The 18,455-nt window shown below is 34.2% G+C and overlaps 1 protein-coding gene across 1 annotated transcript in view; it reads right to left on the reverse strand.

Annotated features, from left to right (window-relative positions):
- Positions 1-18,455, reverse strand: part of LOC139814732 (uncharacterized) — a gene marked incomplete at its 5' end in the record, with an annotated part of 81,279 nt that overhangs the window by 52,591 nt on the left and 10,233 nt on the right. The window contains 2 exons of the mRNA XM_071781206.1: positions 620-1,983; positions 11,299-11,703. Coding sequence (XP_071637307.1) covers positions 620-1,983; positions 11,299-11,703 — 1,769 coding nt within the window. The remainder of the gene's footprint in view (positions 1-619; positions 1,984-11,298; positions 11,704-18,455) is intronic.

Raw genomic sequence — 18,455 nt, forward strand, 5'->3', positions numbered from 1 at the left:
GAGATACGCAGCTAAAAAAAAATACGTGTCTAATGTTTTTTGATGCTCTACAACATATTCGAAGCGCATCCAAATCGGATAGGGACACTTTCGACCGTTCCCTTGTGAGTATTTGTGCATATATATTGAGACTGAGTAGTTATTGAAGCGACATCACCGGCGAATATCACCGGAGACACTGTAATTAACATTTGAATATATATTGCTATCCTGACAATAAAGCTGTTTTATATCAAAAACCTTACACAATATATCACATGTTCTTATGACAGAAATCGGTATGTTTTTGGTATGTGCATACTCTTTTTGCTGTACTGCAAGACATCTCTTGAAAAACTTAAAAACTTTATCCAAACTACTTATGCTACGCATTATATCACAGTTTTGACCAAAGTAAAACAAAAGAACGTTTAAAGGAGCGTTTATTTCCACTGCTTACCGAGAGAATACAACACGTAACAGACTTGTTATCGTAGAAGCGGAATTAAGAATAAGGGCGACAATAGAGACAATTCTCCTAATTTTCAAGTTTACTTAAAAAAGGTTCAGGGTATCCCACAATACCCGCACTTTTTCTATTATAGCCTACAATAATCGTCATTTTATAATTCTAAATTACCTGCAACGATTGTAATTGCTTCTCTTTGGTAGGTTCCTCCTGATTCTTCAGTATGTTATCTCTCCATTGTGAGAATTTCACGCAATTATCTCTTAATGTTTCAACATTCAAATCAGTAATGCTCGTAGTTTTCTTCATACCAGTAATCTCTGATTCAATTTGTGGCTCGTGTTTCCTCGTATTGATTCCTTGTGCTTCTTTCTGATACTTTGTGTTATTAGACATCGATATGTAACTCTTGGATCGCTGGATATTAGTCTTATCATTGGTCGCGTTGAAAGACTGCCACTTGTAATGCAGTTCACCCTGGTCACGAATCTTTGGTTCTATTTTATAGTCAACGTTATTTGCATTCAGTTCTTCGGATTTATTTGTTGCTTTCCTGCTGTGCGATAGATTATTAATTAAATATGTGCTCCTTGTAGCACTCCTCTTATCATAATTACACGCACCGGTGTTGATTCTTGATAACATGGCAAATGTTTTGATAAACTTCTCTTCCGAATTTCTTGTACAATCGATGGATTCCTCGAGCTCTTGGAAAATATCCAAACTCTTTTGTCTGGTGTAAGTAGTAATAGTAAAGTTAGATAGAGTGTTGTCCACGGGTGCCAGCTCTGGTGCGGATAAGCTGTCTATATTTCTTCGATCAAAATCTTTATTGACAATCTGTGCCAATGTACCGGTTTCTATCTTGTTCTCCAGCTCTGAGAGCATCTGTTTTCGTAAATCCGAATTAGTCTCTGACTTTTGTGAAGAAGTGAGCGCTTGCTTAACAATAAGTTTGCTTGGTTTTTGCTTAATATCGATTTCTTTTTCAGACACGAGGTCCATTTTTTCGTTTAAAGCTTCTTGATTACAATTCACTTCAACATTATTCGATAAATTTTTTGTCGATTTGGAGTTGTTATTGCTACCATCTATCGTATCCGTCAGCTCTACAATTGGACTCGCGATCGGCTCCTTGAAAGCTTCCACCGATCCCAGCGTGACTGTATCGTAATCATTGAAGATGGGTGAATGCGAATCGCGGAAGGCGCTCGGTGGGGCTGGAAGCTGATACTCCCAGTCACTGATTGACAAGTCTTTGCTCATCGCTGATACGTAATCGGAAGTATCTTGCTGTGAGTTTGCTGTAGTTATATTTGGTGTGCTGGCGTTCTTTGTCTCAATAGGTTCCAACTCAATTACGGGACCAGTGGGAACAGCAACATTTGTTTGCACGGATGTAGTTGTGTAGCTTGTCTCGAGAGGTAATGATGGTTCTGGTACCGAGGACGATAAAGTTGGTAATACCAATGATAAACTATCCGATACTTTTTGCAGCAAGATATCAGTCTCGGATGGGATATCCTGATAAACTGCTGGTATATGTGAACAGAACAAAAAGTAAGTTAAACATTGCGAAAATTTTTATTTTAGTCTGAAAAAGATGTTAAATACATACATAAATTGAATAAATGTACAAAAACCGGACATAAAAAGCCGTAACAAGGTGTTTGTGTCGAGTTATTTAATAACCATCTTTAGTGTGATTAACAAAACTTTGCAATCGACACATGGAACGCAATATACAGATGTCTAATAGTAGTCGGAATTTAAAGAGTAAAATAACTGAAACTCTTTTGATGTTTGGTATGGGATGTCATGGTGACAATCTCATTATATATATATAAAACTTGCACATTGCTTCCTCATAGCTTTCAAGTGTGCAAGTGGAAACTTGTACATTGCTTTCTCATAATTTTCAAGTGTGTAAGTAGAAAATTATTCAAGTGAGCAAGTAGAAACTTGCGCACATTGCTTTCTTATAGTTTTTGAGTGTGCAAGTAGAAACCTGTACATTGCTCCCTCTATGAGGAAGCCAAATTAATAAATATCTACTAATAATTATACATAAAAAAAACAGGCTTACAAAAACAGGCTTACAGCACCTTTAGGGAAAACATTTAAAAACAATATCGTGCAATTAGAACTAGGATAAAAGTCTAGAAAAAAAGTTACATGTATCCAACTTTTATATATGTAAAAGCACATGCAGGTTGATGTGATGAATAGTATTACGTGTAGCGAGAAATGGCGCAGCAATCGAACAAGGACAGATGTCATTTTATTAGACAAAGACAGATGTAGGGAAAACAAAATTAGAAATGTTGACATTATCGACATCGAGCAAGTTCAGCCGTCACTTTAGCATCCCCTTAACCCTAGAGAGGTAATATGAATTTTCTCATACGTGAAAGGCCAAGCGGGGTATTAAATTACCCCAAACTTGTCCCGCGTGTATAATGTTTCTATTTGTTGTTGGACAACTTTTTAATAGATAATTTTGTTTGTTCTTTAATAGGAAAGACGATAGTAGTCATCAAGTTGCGGTAGTAAAAAAAAAACAGTAAAAAAATTTCGAAAAACAAGAAAAAGAACCAAAAATTGGGCTGAAATGACTATTTTTATAAAAAATGCTCTAGTTTTTCATAAACGTCACCGATTTTAAAATTTCCAACGGATTTTGAAAGACGACGAGACAACCTTCAAGGGCATGTAAGCGATTTTTTCGTTTCTTAAAAAAAAACATATTTCTTTGAACTTGATCTAAAGTAGAGGAAATGACGAAAAACTGTCGGATGGGAAAAATCGCAAGAAATGGAAAGTAAAACAGATTCTGTCGATTATTATTTATTTGAAAGGTAGTCAAAAGTTGAAAAAGTATATAGAAACAGTAAAATTAACTCGACAAAAACTTTTAGTTTTAATCAGCTGCTGTGCAAGAAGAGCAAAAATGAAATACGTGACCGAATCTTAAAGAATTATATATGAAACAGGGGTAGAATTTTCCGGGGAGTGCTATAAAGTGTATAATTTTTTGTTACCGATTTTCACAAAAAATCTGAAATATATATTTTACTGTGACAAAAGTCGAACGTAAACGGTTAAGTAGGGGTACTACGTTACTCCAAACGATTTTCTTTTTCGGTCACAGCTGCTGCACGGATCTAACGCACTCGCTTAATGACGGAGGTCGACTGCCGGATGACTAAACTAAATTATGGTTAGGGTCTCGGTATGAAAACTAACCTTCCCAAGTCAGGGGCGTAATTTGAATTTCGCGTGGGGCAACGTATTACCCCACATTACCTTTCTAGGGTTAAACATTTGTATATATTGCGTTTCATGTGTCTATTGCGTTAAAGTTTTGTTAATCACACTGAGGATCGCCAGATATAGGCCAAAACGTTTGTAAATTAATTGTTTATTAAATAACTTGACACAAACACCTTGTTACGGCTTTGTGCCAGGTTTTTAAGTTTGATTTTTAATCATTTGAGCCTTTTAAGATTATTTACGCGAATAAATGTATTACGATCTTAATCTTGATTCTAGAGCAAGCAATGCTAAAGAAAATGAAAAACAAGAGTTATTTTATAAACCCTGTAAAAAGATGTGATAATTATTTACAAATAAAAGAAAATTGAAAAGTGAAGAAGCTTGAAATTTTTTAATTCATTTTAAGATAGTTTGATTAGTAATTTTAAAAAAACTGATAATTACAGTAATTTAATATATTGTTCATAGAATAGTAAGTATTAAATAAAGCATAATAGATGAGATGTGAAAATGTAATATATAAATCGAAAAAAATTAAAAATGCTTATGTGACATGGATAACAATGACTTTACATATATCGGGTAAGCCAATAAGTCTGTGCGGTTTTTTGCCGATAGATGGGTTAGGCGCTCTGAGCGTGACTAACGTCAGTTGAAATCTTTGAAGCGCATAATTGTTCGATATTTCAACGTGGCAATATTAAAAAAAAAAAAAAACGATTAGATGTGTTTTGTATTATTGGCATCATTTGAAAGACTAATAATCGAAATGAACATTTTTGACATGTTATGTTTTTTTATTTTATAAAAGGCAATAATACGGAGCAAACATATGTAAAGAGATATGTGCGTGTATATATGGCGAGGATGCCGTGAAAGAACGCACATGCCAAAGTGGTTTGCGAGATTTCGTTCTGAAGGTTTTTTTATTTAAGCGCATCACGCTCAGGCTAGCCAGTTGAGATCGACAGCGACAATGACGGTAAATTCGGATGTATATTGTGCCCAATTGGACAAATTAAATGCAGTCATCCACACGAGAAGCGTCCAGAATTGGTGAATCGTCTTTCATCACGACAACGCCAGGCCACACACATTATTAAAAACTCGGGAAAAATTCTTGGAGCTGGGCTATCCCAGCCCAGTCTTACCGCATCCTCCATATTCACCAGACTTTACCCCTTCAAAACATCACCTCTCTTTCGTTCCCTTTAGAATTCTTTGAATGTACAGCGCTTTGGCCAATATATCGTTGAATAAAGGTATTGCCTTCCATAAAAAAAATCGTCTTTTATTTATGTAAAACCATACAGACTTGATGGCCAACCTAATATTTATAATCATAGACGTATATATTAGACTGAACATTGCTATTGATCAAAGAGCTCTAGGCTGTAGGCAAGATCTTAAGGACAGAGATGCTTATTGGGATGCTTTCCTTGTCTAATTGTATAATTGGTGGGGAGAAGGAAAAGTGAGGAGACAAGACAAGTATCCTAGTAAGCATATAACTCTGTTCTTTAACCCTTCGTGGTCACACTTGACTACAGTTTCATAATAGTCACACCGGGGTCAAAGTGACCCCAACGACTTTAATCTCGGTCACCATTTTTACAGTTTTCATTATTGCGACTTGAAAAAATTACTGAACCTTCTTGAAATGTTGTAAAACTTGCCGTAATATTAATTTTGTTCATTATTTAATATTAACATATTGAAAAAAATCGCAGTTAAAGTACATGAAAAATACCTTATTACTTTTAAATTTGTAACTTTTTAAATTATTGATATTTTTGGCTAAAAATTTATGACTGTACCCATGAGATGTAACACTTTTTGGAAAAAAATAGTACGGCAGTGTACGTTTCAAAAAAGATACTTGATTTGTGCAATACAAAGTGAATAATTTTTGGAAAAAAAAAAAAAAAAATGAACAAGCAATTCTCTCCGAGCCTAACAAACTGTCAGAAAATCAAGTAAAAAATGTCAATTTTCGATAAATGGCCGCACCATAAGGCCCGTTTCAACGCTTGGAGTTGATATGTAATTCTGCTTTGAAAAATTTTTGGGGTCATACTGACTCCCTGTAACCACGAAAAGTTAAATCTTCCCAGACAGCACATAAAACTAAAAGATGACGAAAAAATGTCTTTTTATAGCCTTTTCGGCTAGGCTAAAGATGACTAAAAGATGTCTAATATCGGATGTCTTTTAGTCATCTTATAAGTTTTGGCTATAAAACGACATTTAGTGAGGACACGAGTCATCTTTTAGTCGACTTTAAGCTTTAACGAAAAGATATTTGTGCCGAAAAATTGTCATTTTTTAGTCATCTTTTAGATATTTGTGCTCTCTGGATGTCTACAGCTCTCCAATGACAATTAATGTTTAGTCCATTATACACGTCCATGTCTCTAATAATATATTTTTAAGTAAGATGAGATGAAAAGTAAAGCAAGAATTCTCTTTTATCTGATATTAAGGTGATGCTGGAGTTGTCTCTGTTTTACCGACATTTCTTTGTTGTCACGTAGCGTTGTATTAATTTGACAGAATTAAAAATCCTTTTTCAGATTTGCAGTACGCATACGCATCGATGATGCAGGGAAACTCTTGATTGATATAGAAAACAAGAAAAAATTACGGAATTACAGATTTCCTTACTTTTTTTTATCCTAATATGGCGTCTCAAGTTACAGCGATCGCTGTCAGTTCATCACAAGATGTTGTTCATATAAAAGATATACCATGATTGATACGAACGTGAAAACGAGTTTCTCTGAATTACACAACAAGAAAAACATTGATAAACCGTCCAAATCGAGATTAAAAGTCTAATATAAGAGTATATAATGTATATGACGATTCGTGCGTATGTGTGCATGCAATGTAGACGCTATCCTTGTCTATATCCTTGTCTATACAAGGACATGTATAGGTTGATAACATGGAAATGGTAATTTTGTCGGTTATACAGACGGCTCCAGCATCACCTTAACATTGATTAAATACATATTTACAAAAAATATTTCAATATAGGCATGCAAATAACCATCACCTCCTATAAACGAATATTGCTTATATACATATATATGCTCGTAAAAATATTCAAATATAAAATATAGATTGTATATAGATCATTTTATACATGTATCTTACTATTGATATTTTTAGATTGTAAGGCAATTACAAATTATTTAAAAATATATTACTTGCGTGATATATTAACACTTTAGTGTTTTGTTATACTCTTTTTCTTTCTTTTCTTCTCCTCTTTATATTATTAAAAAAAAAAACCGTTTAATCTATAAATAAGATGGACAAATTTAAGCTTTAAAATAGAAATAAAGAATTATAAATAGACTAAAACAGAAATTATTTCCGGCATAGCTTTTTAAATATTAGATGATCTTTTAGTATTAAGATGATAATAAATAATCAATGTTAATAATTTTTAATGTTGATAATTTTAGAATAAAACATAATTTTAGAAATACTATCAAACTTTCCAACTTTTAGTTTTTTCATTATACACTACAAGTTATCTCAACAAGTGACAATTTTAATTTTAAACAAAACTGACTTTTTTATACATGTACATTGTTGTTTTCTCGCACTTGACCCTATTTCTTTATCAAAAGTGATGTGCTAAAGAGTGATTTCTTATCATGAATTTCATACAAACTAAAAGATGCAAGAATACGCAATAAAAAAGCCACGCAATAAAAATAAAAATTGTTATCTAAAAAAATACAGATAATCTTAGGACAAGGATACACAAATGTCGCTACCTAATATTCTGATGGGACTTTGCATAAAAAAAGTGTTTTAAGCTTTTGCTTCAACACTTTTCGCAAAGATGATTCAAAAGACAGATGGTCATAATATGTACTTTAGCTATTCTCTCCTGTATATATACATTTGAAAATGCTGTAATAAGACATGAGACTAAAATAATTAAAAATCTGCAGGAGGGACAATGAGAGTAAAAATAAAAGTTGGTAGTACAACATGCACCTGTAATTAATTCACCATACGACTCATCTCCCTTATCTATATCTGTATTTCTTGCATCACCAGTGCAATGTCCCGTCACAATTTGTTCCCAGTTCTTTTCTGTAATACCGAAAGATGTTGGATTTCGTGCGGGAACGGCGTGAGGTTCAAAGCGTGCGCGATATCCTCCGGAGGCAAAGTGAGATATCGTCTCTGTCTCTTCAAAATATCCATCTCAAAGTCATCCGACTTTGATTGGCTCCGAACCACCCTCGTCCGTTTAGCATTCCTCACGCCGCTTGATTCTTTGCTGTGATAATTTTGACGTTTCTCGCATAGTTGTTGATATTTTCCGCAATGACACGTTTTGTGATATTTTTTAAGCACTGTCTTCTCTTATAGCATCAAGACGCTCGCATTTTGGTATGGTGGAGATTACCGTGCACATCTTTTTGTCTTTCTCAGAATCGTTTTTCTCCCCTGCGCCGCACGTCATATCTTTTGGATAAAACAGTTTCAGTCGTTTGCTTTTCGGTTCAGTCATACGATCCAGTTTGATCACACTCTTTTTTAGAGAGCTGTCGTCCAATGTCATCCGTGAATTGTCACATTGGTTCTCATTTTCATTACATGAATCAATATTTTTGGATTTTATTTTGTCATCTTGTTCTAAAGAATTATTTTCATCTTTTTTGGAAATAATATTGCATTTAGATGATGACGATTTCGCTGGAGATACATTTAACTTTATGGAATCAAGCACGGTAGGTTTTTTATTCCTTAAACATGGGTTCAAATTTAATGATGCACGATTTTCCATGTTTTCGGCAATATCTAGTATTTTTTTCTCCCAACTAAATTTATCTTCACTCAAAAATTTTCCTTTGGATTTCGAACGAGCTTCTTCTTCCGAATCAATTAGTTTCACACAATTTTGTATATTAAAGTTGCTTTTTACTTTTTAATTTGAATATCGACTTGATTTTAAAGACGTATCATCTTTGGCTGTAATATTGTTAATAGTTTCTGGTACCTTCTTCTGATTTATCTGATCTTTATTGAAAGATGCACAGTCGTCTTTCGATTTTGAACATGTTCTTTCTGGCTCAAATGTAGCAATACTATATTTATTCAATGAAGACGAATCATTGAGAATTAAAGTGCTACAGCATATTTTATTAACGTGTTTGGAATTTATACGTTTGTGTAATAAAACATTTGGGTTATCGCGTTTTATGCTTAAAGTTCTAGGCGGTGCCAAGGGCGGAGTTACTGTATGTTTAGGTATCTTTAGAGATTCCGAAGCGCAAAGTCTACTCGAGTTAATCTTTCGAGGCTTGGGAAGGGGTGCATATTCTCCAACTAGTTTGAATAAAGAAACAAAAAAACAACCATCACCGAAAAAATACAAGGTAGCAAAATATGAAACAAGCAAAGGAAAACTGATCAAAGTGTATCCATGCCGATTGAAGCAAAAAGAAAGATCAGATATCGCCTAGGTGTAAATCCAAATAAAAAGTGCAGAACCAAGTTTTAAACAAAGTTTTACTTTACGTTTTATTTATGTAACTTGGCATAATTTTTCAAGTCGAGAAATGTTGATGTTTATTTAAAAAGTATGAAAAAAGAACAAAGTAATAAAATTACATGTATTTTTTAAATTTATTACAATTGGCAGCTCAAAATTAAATAAATAAAAATCTTTTTGACGCATATATACAAATCTTGAAAAAGATTAGCTAAAAATGTTGTAAAGTTTACTGAAAAGATGTGAATAAAAATGCGGTTAACTTGTCAAGCAAAATGCTAGCAGTATTCCAGCAAATCAGTAGCAGATTCAATCAGACAGATTTCAGTAGATTAGTATCAACTATATCACTATAATGAAGTTTAGCTTGTGCTTTATCAGCAGAATAATTTCATGGATTGGCAGTAAAAATCAAGCAGAATCTTTCATTTTACATTTAAATGAAATACTTTTTAATTTAAATAATTTGAAAATGTTTTTCAATTTCTGCCGCCAATTTGTGATGTTATTCTGTTGTTCGATTTTATTACACACATTTCTAGTGGCCCACAAAATTTGTAAAAGCACTATGTAAAATCTTTTTGAGAAATTTGGCCATCTAGGAACATGACTTGTGGTTCAAGTCGGTGAAGGTGCACATTTTTTAAATATGTATATAATGTATTTTTAGAAATTTTTGATTTTGGTAATTTTATTATAATCTTTATTTTAGTTTAATTAATTTAATTTTAAGGTTAAATATCAATGATATAAAGTTAAAAATTAGGGGCAAAGAAAGATGATGTGCAGAAAAAACTCGAGGAGAAGTATATTCTAAAAAATGGAGAAAAACTAAAGATCACAAATCTAGATTTATTCTAATAGAATGTATAATTACATACAATTAGATTTTAAACAAATTCGCCGATTCTATTCTCGAGAATCGAATTCAACTGCACTAAGAAACGATTCCAGCTTTCATTCGATTCTTGACGACTAACCAGCGACCAGGCGGTGCGGTGGTTCCAAAATACTCAACTTTCTCTCTTGCAACTTGTTTTCGGTATAATTTGTAATAGGCAATGTAGGTAACTTGTCGATGTCACTGGAAACGGATTCCGTAGCCTTCACTTGGATATCTAATGGTTTCGTAGAGATTGCGAATATTTGCAAAGTGCTCAAAGGCGCGGGAGGGTACAAATTGTTTTCCGCATACTGCTCCGAACAATTACAAGATTTTCGATTTTCATTAGAAATTATGCAACTTTTGTAGCACCTTGTCCCATACTTGTCCATCTAATTTTGGAGAGTAAGATGGAAATTCCAACAAACTCGGTGTTTTGGAATATTTTAAATTTAAACGACGACTTTGTGTTGACATTAAACTTGGTTTTTCGAAAAAACTCTGTAATTTGATTTTTCTCAAAGTCATATCATTTTGAAAACTCGTGCTACATACTGAGACTTTCTTACCATATTTACCGCGACAAATTAAACTGCTGCTATGTGATAATTTTGGATTGTATGTACTTTTCAGTACGTTACATTCCATGTTTTCTACGTTCAATTTTGTGCCATCTAGATTTATCAATGTTTGTATTCTCGCTAATTGCTTGTTTGTATAATCATATCCTCTCGTGTAAGCGTTGGCAGTTGGAAATGGGCAATATGGGCATTTGCTCAATCTATTCGCGAGAAGCTCACGATTGTCAAAAGAGAAATTGTTCCTCCGCGATATTCACGTGAGTTTAATTAAATCTTTCTAAAACCTTGAGAATTTTGACAAATTTGGGGTAGTTGCTGTTACATCTCGGATTCGAGTCTTGGTAGCGATACCAACTGAAACATTGTTTGCAAAGTTAATGCTTGTAGAAACATCATCTTGTGAGCAGCATTTTTGGATAGCAGCATGTAATCTGTTTCTCTCCAAAAGTCTATATGCTTTCTCGGATATAATGTAACACGGGACGTTTTTTCGTTAACGTTTGTACCTTGACCGACTTGAGATGTTTTGAGGTTTTGGAATTACAGAACAAAGCGTCAAAGTTACTGGCAGCATGTGCTAGCTTACCTCTCTTTGTTGCTACTTTAGCTTGCTCTACTCTCGGGGTGGCTTCTACATCAGGCGTGATCACTTTTGCTTTAACGACCTCAGAGTTTTCCAAATCTGATTTAGAACGCGCCTCGGGATTCGCTTCAGTAGTACAATTCTGTTGAACGCCGCAATCAAACTTGCACGGTGCAATTTCTAGCTCCAATTTGCGGTGGATGCCAATGTTGGAATTAACTTTTGGGCAGTCGATATCAGAGCTGGCTTTCGACAGAGCACCAATATCTGATGACGGTTTCGAAGGTTCTATATCGGATGTTGACGATTCCTCGGAATCGGTGATGCGTTCTAAAGCCTGTGTGGAAATGGCCGACGAAAGTGGTCTGGGCGTCGGCGGAGGAGGAGCTGCTCTCTTCTTTCCAAGACCTATGCAAATGATTTTTCGTTGACTTTTAATATTGTGCAAAACAATAATGTTTTTTATACATGTACACGCACCGGCATAAATGATGTCCCGCGGCGGCTAAATATGCGTGTGCTTACATATACGTAACCTTGCTGCCGAGGGACGTTATTTCTGCCGGTGCGCGTACATGTAAAAATAAAATTCCGCTTGGTTGTGGATAATTATTTGAACAATAGGGAGAAAATGGACTGGATAATTAATTGGCGAGCTTTAGATTATTGATCTCTTGCCCCATATGTTGTTCCATATACGTAAACTCGAAAAAAAACCAATATAAATTAATTTTGAATGTAATTGACTAAATTGTGTGATTAATTTAAAAATATTCACCATTGCAATATAAAAATGAATAAGCATAAAGTGACTTGAGAATATTTTCAATCACCCCATCTTTCTTTTCTTTGCGATATGAGCACGCCAAGGTTTTATGTTTTATTTTAATTTCAAGTCCGTTTTATACGGCTCAGAATTTGCGTGAAATCACAAGAATCACAAACAAATTTTTTATTAATTAAACATGTATATAGTAGCTTGAAAATTTTTATATTTTTTTATATTTTTTCTTGAAAATTTTTATATATTTTTGTGAAAAACACAAAGTTTAGAATACTAGTTTTAGCTAGAAAATTGGTACGTACGAAGCTCAAAAGTTATCCGCGCTATAATTACGTCTCCAGATCAGCTTCCATTACAGCAGTAATCACAGAACATTACAGATTTTTTTTTGCTTCGGCCTCTTTTAGACACGAGGGAAAAGTATAGTATAAGGCGAACCTGCACGCGGACTTTTTTGCCAGCCAGCACTCACATTTTTCACTTTCCCGAGCTCAATTTTGCGAATTTCTTAAAAAACCAAACTGGGAAATATTCTTGAAAGATCACGCAGAATATGTAAAAAAAAAAAAAAAAAAAATTGAATTTTTCGAAATTTTAAACCTTACCATCCCTCTTATCGCTTACTTTCTACCCTCGCGATTGAAATGGGACTTGAAATGATTTAGGTACACGGGATTATTTAAAGTTGGTCAGATTTGCTGCAAAATTCCCAGGAGCACCAGAATTCAGAATCATTATTTTGGTAGCTTGATGATGGAATCTCCCGACCAAACTAATAATATAATTGCATTTGCATATATTTCTATGGATAATGTTTCTGAATGTTTCCACAATTGCCCCTGTTTGCAGCAACTATAGCAGCGGCTTGGTGCATTTCCACTTTATCGTTACACTATTGGAAAATTTGTGTTAAATATAACATGTATCACATGTCCCAAACGGTCCATTCAAATTTTTGTGTTAATTTAACATAATATGGATGTGTTAAATAATAACACCCCAGTGAACACATTTCATAACGGCAATATAACATGGAAGTTACATGTAATATCACAATGTTATTCTTGTGATATATAAGGGCTACATAACATGGAAGAAACATGCAAATCAACATTTGTTATATGCAGGTAATAAAACTGTTAACATTTTTTTTTGCGTTACAGTTATGTAACAAAAATTGTGTAATTGTTACGTAACACGCTTGGATCAATGTTGGTACAACTAGTAATATTCTGGTAATATTAATGGAGTGTAACGGAATAACATATTAATATAAGACTGTTGATTTGCTTACTGCTCACGTTTTTTATGTGCCCGGGCTTTTAAACCCTGCATCGTTTTATTTTGCTAGAGTTAATAATGATCTGCGCTTTTCATCATAAATTTTCAATTGTTTTTAAATATATATATTTTGTTTGAAAGGTTTAATATTGTGCAGAGGCCCTTTAGTTTGCCTTGAGGCAAAAATTATAATTTACAAAATACATAATTTATAATTAATAATTATTAATAATTTACAAGATGATTATAATTTATATATGATCAATTTATATAATCGTCCATCCATATCGGTAAATAACGTAATTAATCATTATGATGCATATTACCATTACATGTACCAATTTAGTAGAATGCATTTACGTACTGCTTCTATGTACATGTAATAGATATAATGTCAATATTAAAAATTTGTGCAGCTATATACTCTTCTTAAACTGAATTTGTTTCTTGAGATAATTTTTGAAAATCTATATATTTGCGCTGGTAACATATGTAACATGTGTAGATTATATAAAACACTTTTATCAAATTAAAAAGTAGTCTACCACGTAAGGCAGTTGGCTCACGATCCAGAGGTCCCGAGTTCAAATCCCACCAAGGTAAGTGTGTTTTATATGTGTTTTTAAATACGAGAAAATATTTATAATCATAGACTGCATCTTAAGAAACAAATTTAGTTGAAAAATGGTAATAAAATCTCGAAAAAAAAATAATTTTTTACGCTCATTATTACAGCTAGTACAACAGTTGGTGCTGTAACTGTTACGTAATAGTTGATTAACACGTTATGTAACATGTTATATTGCCGAGTCGGAAATTGTAACTTACATGTAAGTTACATGTAACACTCTGGTTGATATAACCTGTTATATTCGGTTACATTGCCGTTGCATTGCTACTATATTACTGTGTTTACTGGGACCGATACTATGTTTAAATATTTCAGTAGAAAAGAAATTAATTCTGATTGTAATTTGAGGTTAATTATGTGTACAATTATGTCAAAGTTGAGATAAAATCAACATTCTTTTTCTGTAAATTTTTATTCCCAGTTTTGTTGTTAAGTAAAATCAAAACACTCTTTTTCTGTAATTTTTAACATGATTAACAAATACGTTCAAATTGTGTTTCTTTAACATGATTTTTAAATTATTTTAATAATTTTATATTTTTAAGTTTAATTAACATGGCAGGCACATGTTGTATCTACACATGTATGTGTTGATTATTTTACATAAAAATTTTAACAAGGACCTTTTTTAACAAAAGTTTTCCAACGGTGCAATGTTTATTTTTGTTAAATCTACACATGTATGCGTTGATTATTATTTTACATTTAAATTTTAACAAGGACTTGTTTAACAAAACTACAAAAGTTTTTCAACGGTGTAATGTTTATTTTTATAAGGTAATATATAAATAAATAAATATATATATATACTCGCGACAATATTTAAATAAATATTTAATTTTAAATAATGAATAAAAAGTTTGATGCCATAGGACGTATGTTTTAAAACAACGAGTTTCTTAAACACACAATTTTAATATGAATTTTATATTTGTATGTTACAGAATCAACGTAGCTACGTGGCAGATATACGTCCGCTGTTGCGCATCGGTGTCGGTGAGTGATTTTATTTATTGAGGTACGGAATGATGGGAATATACGCTCTTTGCGCGCGTCATGTAACGAAAATTTCTAAATTAAATTAAAACAACTCCATTATATATGTATAATAACTCGCTTTAGACGATCCATAACTTTCAAGTCAAAGTCTAAAATTTTCAAGTAAACTTTAAGATGGAGTAGACAATATCCAAAAATCTATCGTGTAAACACTACAAACGAACAAAAGTTCTGAAAGAGATATGTATATGTATATTGCTGTAATTGTTAATTAGGTTTAAGCGGTTCGCTCATTGGGGGGGGCTTCGCCCCCCCCAACCCCCCCACTGGGGGGGGCTTCGCCCCCCCAGACCCCCCCCAAGGCTACGCGGACAGAGTTTGTGCGGACAGGGGCTGGGTGACTGGGGGGGCTTGCCCCCCCAGACCCCCCCGAGGCTGCGCGGACAGAGTTTGTGCGGACAGGGGCTGGGTGCTGGGGGGGCTTTGCCCCCCCAGACCCCCCCCGAGGCTGCGCGGACAGAGTTTGTGCGGACAGGGGCTGGGTGACTGGGGGGGGCTTTGCCCCCCCCAGACCCCCCCCGAGGATGCGTGGGCAGGGGCTGTGCGGACAGTGTTTTGGGGTTTGATATCATCTTGATACATTTCCAGGTAATACTCTTAAGCACGAATATTTCCTTGTTCATTTTTATATACTTTTTCATAATATATGTAATATATCTCAAATATAATGTATTTCTTGTGTTATACAGCAACCAAAAATACAAAACTGCTTCGTCCTCCCAACCAAACAATTTAGTATATTTTATGTATACAAGAGCTCGTGCGATAAAATTTTAATGAAAACACACCTCGCATCGCCTTAAACCTATTGTACATGTGTTGTGTGTCGTGTGCATGTGCATGTGTTACATACTGGTGTGTCGTGTGCATGTGCATGTATCACATACTGGTGTGTCGTGTGCATGTGCATGTGTTAGATACTGGTGTGTCGTGTGCATGTGCATGTGTCACATATTATTTTATTATTTTATTATTTTATTATTTTTTCTTTTTTTTTCTTTTTTTTTCTCTTTCTTTATTATTAATATTAATAATTACTACTTATTATTATTAATAAAAATAATAATTATTATTATTAATAAAAAGAGTGAAAAAAAAAAGAAAAAAAATAATAAGATAATAAAATAATATATGACACATGCACATGCACACGACACACCAGTATCTAACACATGCACATGCACACGACACACCAGTATGTGACACATGCACATGCACACGACACACCAGTATGTGACACATGCACATGCACACGACACACCAGTATGTAACACATGCACATGCACATGCACACCAGTATGTAAGGTTTCTCTTTCTCTCTCTCTCTCTCTCTCTCTCTCTCTATATATATATATATATATATATATATATATATTCATATATATCTTTTTATTTTGGGGAACGCAGACGAGGGACTATATCTTGGGGAACGCTGACGAGGGACTATATTTTGGGGAACGCTGACGAGGGACTATATTTTGGGGAACGCTGAACCCCAAAACGGCATTTATGCACGCGTCTCGGGGAGCACCAGAATGATATAAAAAAGAACGTCAGTAATCATTCCGTGGTTAGTTGTCACAGAATGTCATATGGACATGACTTTGACTGGAATAAACCAGTAATTTTACATAAGGAGAAACAGACTAAGAAGAGGGAAATGGCAGAAATGTTTTTTATAAAAAAATTCTCAACGATAATATAAATTTACAAAGAGACACAGAGAGGTTCAACGCTCTCTACGAACGTATTATAAAAGAGACATCATTTCCTACTTTTTACTCTGTTTTCCCCTCTTGATCGCTTTGAGCGGTACTGTTTTGTTGTTATCCGTGTCCGCACATTAACAGTAACATCGCCGAAACTCGAAAAGTTCTTTGACTATGAACGATCGAATATGCCGTGTCAACGGTTTTTTATATATTGTAATTCTCAACGAACAAATTATGTAAGCACTTTTTATATCTATTTTAAACTATATATGTTACATGTCGTAATATTTTTTATCATTAGTTTTTAGATGTGGCGTAGCAGGCATTATGCCTTACTAATTAATAGTTTGTACTTGTGACGCTTGAAAAGGACCTAAACCCGTGGTCGAAACGTAGCGTTCTATTTAATAAAGTTGGCCAGTTGGGTCGAATAAAGAAAGAAAGAACTTTACTTATTTTGGGCTATCCGGGCCCAGCCATCGGTCATAAATATTTTTGTAGATAATAATAGTAGTATTAAAGAAGAAATAATTTTAAATTCTATACAATTCTTGATGAAAGCAGCTTGAATTTCAATCATTTTTCTAGGTTATGAGCAAATAAAAATGTACTGGGTAAAATTTGCCCATGTTTAGAGTTTATGAAAGTTTTCGACATTTAGGGTTCTATAAGGGTTAGTATACTGTTTGAGAGAAAAGGACATTAAGAAAAAAACAAGATCTTTTAATCAATTACGTCTCTTGAAGGTAATTCTGGTGATAATTTGCCACATTGTTTTAATTAAATCAAAGTCAAAATGAATTCGTGTCACCCCTGTGGTAGAATCAAGAAACACGGTAGTATCTTGCGCCAAGACACGCGCAGCGCGAGACACACTACCGGTTATATTTACGCAAATGCACGGATTTTAGTATGTTTTATATATATAATTTTTTTGTACGGTTGCAATTTCTGACGTAAGAGTGCGCTGGCGATCAAGCCTAGCAGACGCATTGAGAGCGTAAGTGAGAGAGTAAGAGAGTGAGGGAGCGAGAAAGTGATAAAATGTGTGAGACTGTGAAAGAGTGAATTGAGTGAGTGAGTAAGCAAGAGAGTCATGTATATTTATATATATATATATGTATTATTTATTACGCGGACGGATGAGTTTTTAATACATGTATGTACGTGTGCGCTCACAAAAATTGTCGCTCATGTTCCGTTTGTTTGTATAATTAATACTTGAAATATCATAATGTTGGTAAGTAAGGAAATTATAATTGAAACAATAATTTATAGATGTATATTTCGCTTCTTACTTCAATTAGTCATATTAGACATCAAACCTTTTAATTAATCTTCTCCGGTTGCAACCATGAATCGCTTTGATTTGAGGTGGAATTTATACAAGTGGAATTTATTTTGCTTTGCAAAATTAACGGCGAATAAAAAGTTGATAACTGTGGTGTCTGCGAATGTGGATGTGCGCGCGCACACCATAGGCGTGTATATGAGTGCAAAGGTGTGAGTGAGCCGACGGGCCCAATCTAGCGAGCGTCGATAGAGCGCGGACAATTACGCTACGGGCGGCTCGTGAACGAGCATCCTCCACATGCGATCGGCGGGTCTCGGCCTGATATTGTAAATCTGTGTTTGTTCCGTAATTTTCTGTCGCGATCGAGGATTAATTCCGCACCGGTAACGCCATCCTTTA

This window comes from Temnothorax longispinosus, chromosome 6 (assembly GCF_030848805.1).
Source record: "Temnothorax longispinosus isolate EJ_2023e chromosome 6, Tlon_JGU_v1, whole genome shotgun sequence".
Taxonomy (NCBI): domain Eukaryota; kingdom Metazoa; phylum Arthropoda; class Insecta; order Hymenoptera; family Formicidae; genus Temnothorax; species Temnothorax longispinosus.